This window comes from Capra hircus, chromosome 10 (genome assembly GCF_001704415.2).
Source record: "Capra hircus breed San Clemente chromosome 10, ASM170441v1, whole genome shotgun sequence".
NCBI lineage: Eukaryota > Metazoa > Chordata > Mammalia > Artiodactyla > Bovidae > Capra > Capra hircus.
In genome coordinates, this window is record NC_030817.1 from 59454457 (window position 1) to 59466105 (window position 11649).

The 11649-nt window shown below is 34.8% G+C and overlaps 1 protein-coding gene across 4 annotated transcripts in view; it reads left to right on the forward strand.

The window, feature by feature from the left end:
- Window positions 1-6768, forward strand: part of NIN (ninein) — a 102556-nt gene extending 95788 nt beyond the window's left edge. For all 4 annotated transcript variants that reach the window (XM_018054354.1, XM_018054356.1, XM_018054355.1 and 1 more), the window contains 2 exons: window positions 1164-1277; window positions 3345-6768. In XM_018054354.1, coding sequence (XP_017909843.1) covers window positions 1164-1277; window positions 3345-3554 — 324 coding nt within the window. In that variant the 3' untranslated portion in view covers window positions 3555-6768. The remainder of the gene's footprint in view (window positions 1-1163; window positions 1278-3344) is intronic.

An 11649-nucleotide genomic window follows, 5' to 3' on the forward strand; every position in this document is an offset into this window, starting at 1 on the left:
AGTGGAAATCTGGCCTTTTCCATTTATGTTTGAATTTTAAAAAGCCATTATACCTTTTAAAATATAGGATTTTTAGATGCTCTTAGGACCTGGTTTCTTAAAATTCTGTGTTAGTCTTTTGCCTACTATAGGTTTTATCTTTAAATTAGTTGCATGGCTTAGCAGTTTCTTTTATGTTTGAATAAATTCTATTATTTAATACACAAACTGTTGGCTTTCACCTCACATTTGGTCATTCTTTGTGCTTTTTAAAGGACACTTTGGGGTATATTTTTAAGGACAGGTTATGCCATCAGCTACTAACACCTGAGTCTTGCTTAAACATTTGAAGAACCTTTTAAAATCTGAAATTCTTTATGTGAACATTTTTGTAGACCGAGCGAAGGGGTAGTCAGTTGCACTCTAAATCTTGTTCTAGGTCCCTCTGCACTTCAAAACCCACACACACCTTAATCCATCACTGTTGTATAAGGAGAGGAGAAGCCAGCATCCTTTTTCTGCCCTGTTGTTTCATCTAGGAGCTCTTTACGGGGAGAAAATTAAATATGTTCTAATGATAAGTCCATCCTCCAATTCAGGTATTTGCTCCACATTGACAAATCAAATTAGAAAACCAATAATTAGAAGAACTAGTGGGAAGAAGCTACTAGAAACACTAACTCCCTCACAGTAACTAGCCATTTTGAAGATAAAAACAGACACACATACTGCAAGCTGATTGGAAATGTTAGGTGATCCTGAATAAACTCAGTTTTTATTCATTTTGTTGTTGAAAGTCCCACAGTATTGCAAAGACCCAAATCACAGATGAAAGGTTGATAACCATGTTTTAATTTACTTTGGATACCTATTTTACTATAATAAGTACACCTAGATCTTAAAGTATTGGTTTTAAGAATTTTGCTTTATCTCAGGGGAAGATGGTAGCACAGGTAAGAGTCTTTTTTTTATCTTTGATTTCTTTCTTTGATAGGGTTACCGTTCTAACCTGTGCCACCCATGCAGTGTTCAGAACTCCCATTTCATCAGAAATCCACCCTTGCTATTCAAAAGCAAACATTTGCTGTCCTTTCTCTAGGTATCTTATGGGGAAAATTAACTACTAGTGCTTTCTCATGGCATGATTTTCAAATAACAATACAATTTTTTTTCTTTTCCTTCAGGGAAACCAGGAATACCTGGTAACTGTCATGGAGGAACGAATGTTGGAAGTTGAACAGAAATTGAAACTGGTGAAAAGGCTTCTTCAGGAGAAAGTGAATCAGCTCAAAGAACAAGTGAGCTTCCCAGGTCATATCTACCCACCCATCTCACCTTCTGCTTTAACTCCAGTTTTACATCCCTTTATTGCTACTAACTTGCTAACTTTTGTTGTCTAATAAAGGCAAACTCTATTATAAACTCCTAAATTAGAAGAATTTCTAAAGCATTTCTAATGAGGTTCAATCCACATTGAATTTTTATAGATTTTTTTCCCCAAATAAACAGAAATTTTCCATTTGTAAAAAAATGGGGGGATAATAAATGTAACTTTAGCTTTCTTGTTTGCAACAACTATGACAACCTCAAAATCTAACTTGTGGCTATAGCCAGACCCCAAAAGGCTCTGTTTTGAATCAAAATCTGGACTCTCAAATTCAGGACCACCAAGTAGGCTGATCCTTTTTCCTGCTGGCAGCAGGTGTGGCCTGAGTGCTTATAAATTATTTGTGCATCCACTGAAGAGACATAACAGAAAAGACTACTTTCTAGGGAATTTTATAACCTCTCTGGAATCTGAGATTGAGACAAACTGTGGCAGGGGGTAGGAGGGTAGAAATTGCCCAACCTGGGTTTTTAGATATGTAGAATCTGAGAAGAATAATCCCAAGGGAATGGTGGACAGGAACTTTGCTGTGTCCTAAATCTTAGTACACAGAATGGAGAGAAAGAGAAAGTCCTGTTCTTATATTTATTGATCCAGTCCCTTAATCATTTATTCAACACATAGTCACTACATGGCAGGTTCTGTTCCAAGTACTAGAAATACTAGCAAAATCCCTGCCCATATGGAGTATAGTTCACCTACATGGTACTACTGCCATTTGGCAGTACTTCCAGCAGCAGTTCAAAAACAAAGAAAATGGGTAACATGGGGTGTGGACATCTACAAACACTTTGGCATTAACAGTTCATCCTATTCTGAGAGAAGCAAAAGAAACTAGAGAGGGAAGAGTAGATAGTAGAGGGTCTTGGTGCTAAACCACAAGAGTTTGGATTTTGTTGTGTAGTAGATAAAAGTCACTGAAGTGTTTTTTAATGGACGGGAAAGAGGAAAGATTATACACTAAAACAGTTTAATAGAAAATAATGTTAGTTTTATATTAAACTTGCCAGTCACCTAGGTTCTGGGCTTCTGTGTGATAGTCTTTAGCATTGCTGTTTGAAATGATACTATGTAAATTAATTAGCCACACCTTAAGTTTTCTTAAGCTTCCCTGGTGGCTCAGATGGTAAAGCATCTGCCTGCCATGTGAGAGTCCCAGGTTTGATCCCTGAGTTGGGACAATCCCCTGGAGAAGGAAACGACAACCCCATGGACAGAGAAGCCTGGTAGGCTACAGTCCATGGTGTCGCAAAGAGTCGGACACAACTGAGCAACTTCACTTTCTTTCTAAGTTTTATTACCTTAAACCTTCATACTTGTAGATGCATTGCCTGAAACTGGGTGTAAAATGAGGAGTTAAAGGTATAACAAGGGAAAGGGGATTGGAAAATATTAACTAAGGAGATCGAAAATCAAATTATCCTATTCTGCTGAAGAGTATTCCCACCCTAACCAAGACTATATATTTTAACCGTAAAGATTAGAATATCTCTTCTAGACAAGGTTTTATTTTAAAAGGAAGTAACTGCTGAATCTTTGTGTTATAATACATGAGCTACATTTTAAAATAATCAGTAGTTTGTATGTAGTTATTAACAATAGAGGCTTATCTCCCATTCATAACAGGTAAACAGTTCACAACCTCAGAAATTTAAATATAAAATTATTGTGATATTTTTAGAGAATGAATAAAGAAATAATACCTAGGCTGAAAAATACCTTCACTTTTGAATCCTCAAATATCAATTTGTTCGTTTATTAGTGACTTCTACAAACAAATTATGCAAAGAAACAGCCTGGAATAAGTAGATTTGTTTTACTTGTATACCTGGTACCAGGTCTGATATTAAAGCTGTATTGTAAAATAAAAGAATGTAACTGATAGAAGCCATTTGCCTTTATAAACAACTGTCCTTATATCAGATCTTTTAAAAGAATAACAGAAATGGCGTCAAGATGTTTCTGGTTCTGTTTCCAGCTCTGCAAGAATACTAAAGCAGATGCAATAGTGAAAGATCTGTATGTGGAAAATGCCCAGTTGTTGAAAGCTCTGGAAATGACTGAACAGCGACAAAAAACAGCAGAGAAGAAAAATTACCTCCTAGAGGAGAAGATTGCCAGCCTCAGTAATATAGTCAGGAATCTGACACCAGCACCACTGACTTCTACACCTCCCTTGAGGTCATAGCCAAGCCAAAGGATGAACACTCACGATTGTGCACTTTACTGAAATGGATGGGACATTTCGGATGTTCTCTCAATGGTTGTTGTTGTTTTCTTAGAAACCTTTAGTGGCTTAAAGTTAAGCCTAACCTAAAACTTCCAGGAACAGAATTAAAGTCTCTATTCACTGTAATTAGTTTTTCTAAATAGACTGTAATGGAAGTTGTAAACAAATATTTATTTCACTGAACTATTCCCAAGTTTTGAATTTTTAAAAAATATTCTAATAACCATCAAGAAGGTGATATGAAAACAATTCAAGAATTTTAAACCCCCAGTTTTGAATGAGTTTTTGAAAATTACTATTATAGACAAGTTATAACTATTATGTACAAGTTATTATGTAGATTGCAGATTTTTAAAAATTGAGATATTATTAATTGGTTGTTTTGATCTTTATTTTAAAACCAAATCTATGTCTTCTCATACACTTAAATATGGAAGAGTCATTCTGTTTCTAGTAGTTTGGGTTTTTTTAATTGTTAGACTTTCTGTTTGGTAACAGAAACTAGAGTCAATAACCACTGAGGTCAGAAAAGGCAGAATTCATAGAACTCTACCTTCTAATACCTATGACAGTATTACCACTCTTGATGTATTGTAGATATAAAACTCATTTACTCAACTGCAGTGTAAACTAATGTTAAAACTTTACTTTCTTTAAACAGCCTTTTTTTTTCTTTCTTAGAAGTCTCTTTGGGAGTTTGTCTTCTAAGAAATGGATAGAGCCACATTCTTAAAGCATTTGAACTATAGGGTAAGCACTGAACAGACTGCTTTGGAGTAAACAGCTAATCCTAAAAGAGAGAGGAAGCAAACCATGTGGATTTTTCTCTCTTTAAGGTCTTGGAGTTCGTGAACTTATATTTGGGGTTGCATCAAAAACTCAGGGAACAACACTTTAAGTCATCTTCCTGAAATACTGTAGGGCTCTTAAAAAATTTGAAATGTATGAAATACATGACTATTTATTTGTTGTATATTTAGAGCCATAATGGGATTTTTATTTCTACATTTTTAATGAATTTAATTTTCTGGGGAAAGGGCCTTGCTTTTAGAGTTAAAAGCCTCTTTTAACTTATGGAAGAGTTGTTATTTGCTTGTTTAATGTGGGTCAAAATTTCCATGCTTCCTATTCCTCTGTACCTTGAATCTGATCATAAGAATTTCTTACTGTGATAAGAACTGGCATGCCATCTGAGGTAAAGGAGTGCCAAATAGAATTTTCCAATCAGTCTCAAGACTAGAACATTATAAAACAGTAAACGTTTTGAGTAACTTTTTTTCCCCAGGTAAAATCCCTGCTTCTAGCCAGGAATTGGTTGGTAAAGAACTTACTGTGTGTGGGACGCAAACAGGGCTGCTTATCACAGCCACCTATTTGTTTTTGTGGAAGAGTAATTAGGTCACAGAAATTCACTCTGCTGTATTAGAGGAAAGTTAAGTCCATCAATCTTTTATAAGAGGTATCACAGCAAAATCAAACACTACCTTATGGGCAGGAACAAAACGTGAAACGAACTGCTAAAGAAAGTTCTATTATCAGAAATTCCTGATTTCCCCGGAAAAGAATTAATTTTAATCCCTCCCTATAGTTATATTTAAAAACATTTGATATCTGCTGTCATACCTTCCATAATCATTTTTGTCCAGTGCAGACATTACTAGTAAACTCAACTACTTGTATGGCATTGACTAACACTTAAAACTGTGGATAAGCCTAGGTTACGATCATAAATAAACTAAGCGCCTGTGGTGTTTTTATATGATATGCTTTAAGTTATTCAAGGCTTTTGCCATCAGAACTGAACGCCAAACATATTTCTCAAATAGATGGCTTACCATATGATCACATATGTTGTATTTTTATCTTTATTTTTTACATTATGAAAAGTGTAGGTTAATTTGTTTATTTCTTATATATCTGTATTTATATGTATATAAAGTGCTGTACAATGAGTGTAAATATGACTTCTGGAAAGTTTTAGACTACTTCTGGAATCCCTTTATCTAAAATCAAAATGCTGCTCAAATGAAATTTAATTTAATATCTAGGTGCTTACTTTTTCTTTTACTGAACTTATGAGACTGGAAAAAAGATCAATACGAGAAATAGAGTTACCTTAAATTTATATATTTGTGCAGCAGATTATTTTTGTAGACTAGAGTGGGAATTTAACTGGCGATTTATAATATAGCTTACAGCTTTTAAAAGAATTTAAAGAGATTAAATTTAAACTATTAAATATTTAGATTTTGCTTTCAGACTTTATAATAGAACTCCTTAAAATCATGTTATATATTTTATAGTCATTTAATTCCTAGTTTATTAAAAGTACTGGTTGTTAAATTCATTTGATTTCTTAAGAACAGTTATTTAAATTAGTTTTAGGAGATAGGATCTTCATTTCAAGGAAAGAGAATCAAGTTTGCCATTATGATAATATGTTACCCTTAGAAAGGGAAATTGTGAATAATAAAATCTACGTCATTCTATTTTGCTTTCTTCTGCTTTTTCGAAGCCTGAACTCTTAAGCTCAAATTTGTAAGGGGAGAAAAGTGGATGGGGAGGGTAGAACCAACCACAGTATTTATTTTTCTAAAACGTAATAAACCCAGATTTTTAAAAACTATTGTAAATGTGAATTCTTCCCAGAAGCTTCAAATGCATTGTTTATATATTTAACCTTAAACATATGTAGATCACAAAGTCATAGGCTTTCGAGGTACAGGAGGAGTTCTTACAGGTCTAGCATTTTGATAATGTACCAATACCCAGAGTAGGTATTATGATGAGGAACTTTTGGTTTTTTAAGAATGAGTAAAACTTCAACATGTGAAAATGAATTTATTTTTGTGATTTCTTTTTCTCCGAGTGAAGGAAAAGAGAAATGTGTTGCTATTGTCAGAATCTTAAAGATATTCCTACTCAAGGTAAGGCTAAGTGCTTTGTGATAGTATTAAGCAAGCCTTGTTTGAACGGATTACTGACTAACTGAAATGATATAAATTATGCAAGTAATGCCAAAACTAAGTCAAAACTTAATAGCCAAAGCATTCCTTACTTAAAAGTTATTAATTATATCATGTTTGGACCTATTTGAACATCTCAGCCCTGTAAAACATTTTTGGTTTTATGACATATGGATAGCAGTTTAATAATAAATCTATCCAAGTCAGCTTTTTGTTTCTCAGATTTTTTTTGAATGATATACATTAAATCTGTTCTTATTGGAAGACGTTATCACAGCATGACTTAAAGGAACATTGGTTTTGTAAAGGAAAACCTGAATTCATCTATAGCCATCGCTAGAATTCTTTGCATGTAAAGATAAATGTGTGTGTGTTGATATTGACTTGGTGTATTTCATCTTAGCAATTCTATCCTAGAATTATTTTACCATGAGCTTAAAATGTAAATAAATAATTTTGCAAATATGGCCCTTGTTTTCTATACACCTTGAACTGTTGTAAACAGTTTCAGTATGTTTATCATCGGTTTTTAGAGTGAAAGCATCGAAACATTGCACTAAACACATTTTACAAATACAGAATCTCTGGAGCTCTCACTCCAGACCTACTGACTCAGAGCCTGCATTTAAACCCTACCCGCCCCAAGTCCCAAAATGATTTGTATGTGATCTAGAGCACTGCTTCTCCATTTCTGTCACAGAATCAACGACCATCACACCAGCCAATTTGAGACCCCTATGGCGGTTCATAATTTACTTCTAAAATCCTGACAACCTCGGGTGAGGCCCTACTTGAGATTTTGGTTGCTTCGGGCATGCCTTTATTTCACTTGGCTGTGTTTATGGGTGATTCATAATTTTCAGTTATTTGCCACTACTGGAAAAAAAATTGACCTAAAAGCACATTAAGTTAATAATGCTGAGTACTGAAATATAGAATGGAAATATTGGCCAAATGAGACCTTACAAGCCATGTTTTATTTATGAAGCTTTTATACCAATCTCACACTGCCTTTATGTGACAGGAACTATTATTAACCCCATTTTACAGGTGAAAAAACTGAAAATTAGCAAAGTTATGACTTACTCAAGGCCACACAGCCAGCTCAGTAAGGGACTCAGGACTCACTAGGCAGGTTTGTCTATTCTAGTATTTTGCAATGTAACAGGTATCCATTTCTCCTTCTAGCAAACAACATTTAATTGGTACAATTAACTACCTACCATGTACACTGCTCTCTAAAGAAAAATATAAAAATTATTGATTTTCTGTTTATAAACTGGGGTAGAGTAGTGAAATTTATACACACACAAAATAAATGGAAAAAATTAGATCAGTATGAGAAAACAATCCAGTTTTCTTGATGGACTCAGCGCTACAGGTACTAAGATAAGCAAGATTAGTGTCCTCAGGTATTTTAACAAAGAAAATGGGGAAAGTTCTTAACCTAGCATTAAATATAACTCTGTACTTCATTGTTTTGTAGTCTCTTTTATTCATGTTGCATTGAAAAAAGTCTTAACTTTTCTAATATATACCTGATATACATATTCCCATAATAATGATTGAATTTTGTCCCAAAGACCAAAATTTTGATCTAATGCAAAATGTCTGTAACCTGTGAAGTTAAATTTAATATAGTTACTACAAGTCAAAAAAGTGTTTATTCTTTGCTTTGTTTTGCCTCATTTGCAATCAGGAAAAATGACTAATTTTGAAAAATGGACATATTTAAAAAATTAAAACTTCAAGGAACTATAAACTGAATCAGTGAAATAAAGAGTAGGTAACAGTATAAAAATAGAACAGGATGCCCTTATGTTAAAATAATATTTAATTCTGAGAAATGATGACATGAGATGTACTTTACTAGCTAAGGAAAAGTAAACACTCTGAAATGTCCTTACAGCCCAGATGAACATTTACCAATCATTTTTCTTTCCTGTTTGAGTATCTGTCTTTAAGATCTCAAGCAATAAATAAATATATTAGAATATAGATAGGGGGGCAGTCCTAAGATGGCAGAGAAATAGGACAGGGAGACTACTTTCTCCCCTACAAATTCATCAAAAGAACATTTAAACGCTGAGTAAATTCCACAAAACAACTTCTGAATGCCGGCAGAGGACATCAGGCACCCAGAAAAGCAGTCCATTGTCTTCGAAAGGAGATGTTTTATCAGTGGTGCTGTATAGAAGGAGAAGTCTTGAGACTACTGTAAAAATGAGACTGAAAACCAGAAGCAGGAGGCTTATGTCCAAACCCTGAGAACACCAGAGAACTCTTGACTCCAGGGAACATTAATAAATAGGAGCTCATCAACGTCTCCATACCTACACTGAAACCAAGCACCACCCAAGGACCAACAAGTTCCAGAGCAAGACATACCATGCAAATTCTCCAGCAACACAGGAACACAGCCCTGAGCTCCAATATACAGGCTGCCCAAAATTACTCCAAAACCATTGACATCTCATAACTCATTACTGGACACTTCATTGCACTCCAGAGAGAAGAAATCCAGCTCCACCCACCAGAACACCGACACAAGCTTCCCTAACCAGGAAACCTTGACAAGCTGCCTGTACAACTCCACCCACAGCAAGGAAACTCCGCAATAAAGAGAACTCCACAAACTACCAGAATACAGAAAGGCCACCCCAAACACAGCAATATAAACAAGATGAGACAGAGGAATACCCAGCAGATAAAGGAACAGGATAAATGCCCACCAAACCAAACAAAAGAGGAAGAGAGAGGGAATCTACCTGATAAAGAATTCCAAATAATGATAGTGAAAATGATCCAAAATCTTGAAATCAAAATGGAATCACAGATAAATAGCCTGGAGACAAGGATTGAGAAGATGCAAGAAAGGTTTAACAAGGACCTAGAAGAAATAAAAAAGTCAGTATATAATGAATAATGCAATAAATGAGATCAAAAACACTCTGGAGGCAACAAATAGAATAACAGAGGCAGAAGATAGGATAGTACAAATAAATGAATCAGAGAGGAAAAAGGAAAACGAATTAAAAGAAATGAGGACAATCTCAGAGACCTCCAGGACAGTGTTAAACGCCCTAACATTCGAATCATAGGAGTCCCAGAAGAAGAAGACAAAAAGAAAGACCATGAGAAAACACTTGAGATAATAGTTGAAAACTTCCCTAAAATGGGGAAGGAAATAATCAACCAAGTCCAAGAAACCCAGAGAGTCCCAAACAGGGTAAAAGCAAGGTGAAACACCCCAAGACACATTCTAATCAAATTAACAAAGATCAAACACAAAGAACAAATATTAAAAGCAGCAAGGGGAAAACAACAAATAACACACACAGGGATTCCCATAAGGATAATAGCTGATCTTTCAATAGAAATTCTTCAGGCTAGGAGGGAATAGCAAGACATACTTAAAAGTGATGAAAGAAAATGACCTACAGCCCAGATTACTGTACCCAGCAAGGATCTCATTCAAATACGAAGGAGAAATCAAAAGCTTTACAGACAAGTAAAAGCTGAGAGAATTCAGCACCACCAAACCAGCTCTCCAACAAATGCTAAAAGATATTCTCTAGACAGGAAACACAAAAAGGGTGTATAAACTCGAACCCCAAACAATAAAGTATATGGCAAAGGGATCATACTTATCAATAATTACCTTAAACGTAAATGGGTTGAATGCCCTAACCAAAAGACAAAGACTGGCTGAATGGATACAAAAACAAGACCCCTATGTATGTTGTCTACAAGAGACCCACCTCAAAACAGGGGACACATACAGACTGAAAGTGAAGGGCTGGAAAAAGACATTCCATGCAAATAGAGACCAAAAGAAAGCAGGAGTAGCAATACTCGTATCAGATAAAATAGACTTCAAAACAAAGGCTGTGAAAGAGACAAAGAAGGACACTACATAATGTTCAAAGGATCAATCCAAGAAGAAGATATAACAATTATAAATATATATGCACCCAACATAGGAGCACCACAGTATGTAAGACAAATGCTAACAAGTATGAAAGGGGAAATTAACACTAACACAATAATGGTGGGAGACTTTAATACCCCACTCACACCTATGGATAGATCAACTAAACAGAAAATTAACAAGGAAACACAAACTTTAAATGATGCAATAGACCAGTTAGACTTAATTGATATCTATAGGACATTTCACCCCAAAACAATGAACTTCACCTTTTTCTCAAGCACACACGGGACATTCACCAGGATAGATCACATCATGGGCCATAAATCTAGCCTTGGTAAATTTTTTAAAAAAAAATGAAATCATTCTAAACATCTTTTCTGACCACAATGCAGTAAGATTAGATCTCAATTACAGGAGAAAAACTATTGAAAATTCCAACATATGGAGTCTGAACACACGCTGCTGAATAACCAACAAATCATAGAAGAGATCAAAAAAGAAATCAAAATATGCATAGAAACGAATGAAAATGAAAACACAACAACTCAAAACCTGTGGGACACTGTAAAATCAGTGCTAAGGGGAAAGTTCATAGCAAAACAGGCATACCTCAAGAAACAAGAACAAAGTCAAACAAATAACCTAACTCTACACCTCAAGCAACTAGAAAAGGAAGAAATGGAGAACCCCAGGGTTAGTAGAAGGAAAGAAATCTTAAAAATTAGGGCAGAAATAAATGCAAAAGAAACAAAAGAGACCATAGCAAAAATCAACAAAGCCAAAAGCTGGTTCTTTGAAAGGATAAATAAAATTGACAAACCATTAGCCAGCCTCATCAAGAAACAAAGGGAGAAAAATCAAATCAATAAAATTAGAAATGAAAATGGAGAGATCACAACAGACAACACAGAAATACAAAGGATCATAAGAGACTACTATCAGCAGTTATATGCCAATAAAATGGACAACATGGAAGAAATGGACAAATTCTTAGAAAAGTACAACTTTCCAAAACTGAACCAGGAAGAAATAGAAAATCTTAACAGACCCATCACAAGCATGGAAATTGAAACTGTAACCAGAAATCTTCTAGCAAACAAAAGCCCAGGTCCAGACGGCTTCACAGCTGAATTCTACCAAAAATATAGAGAAG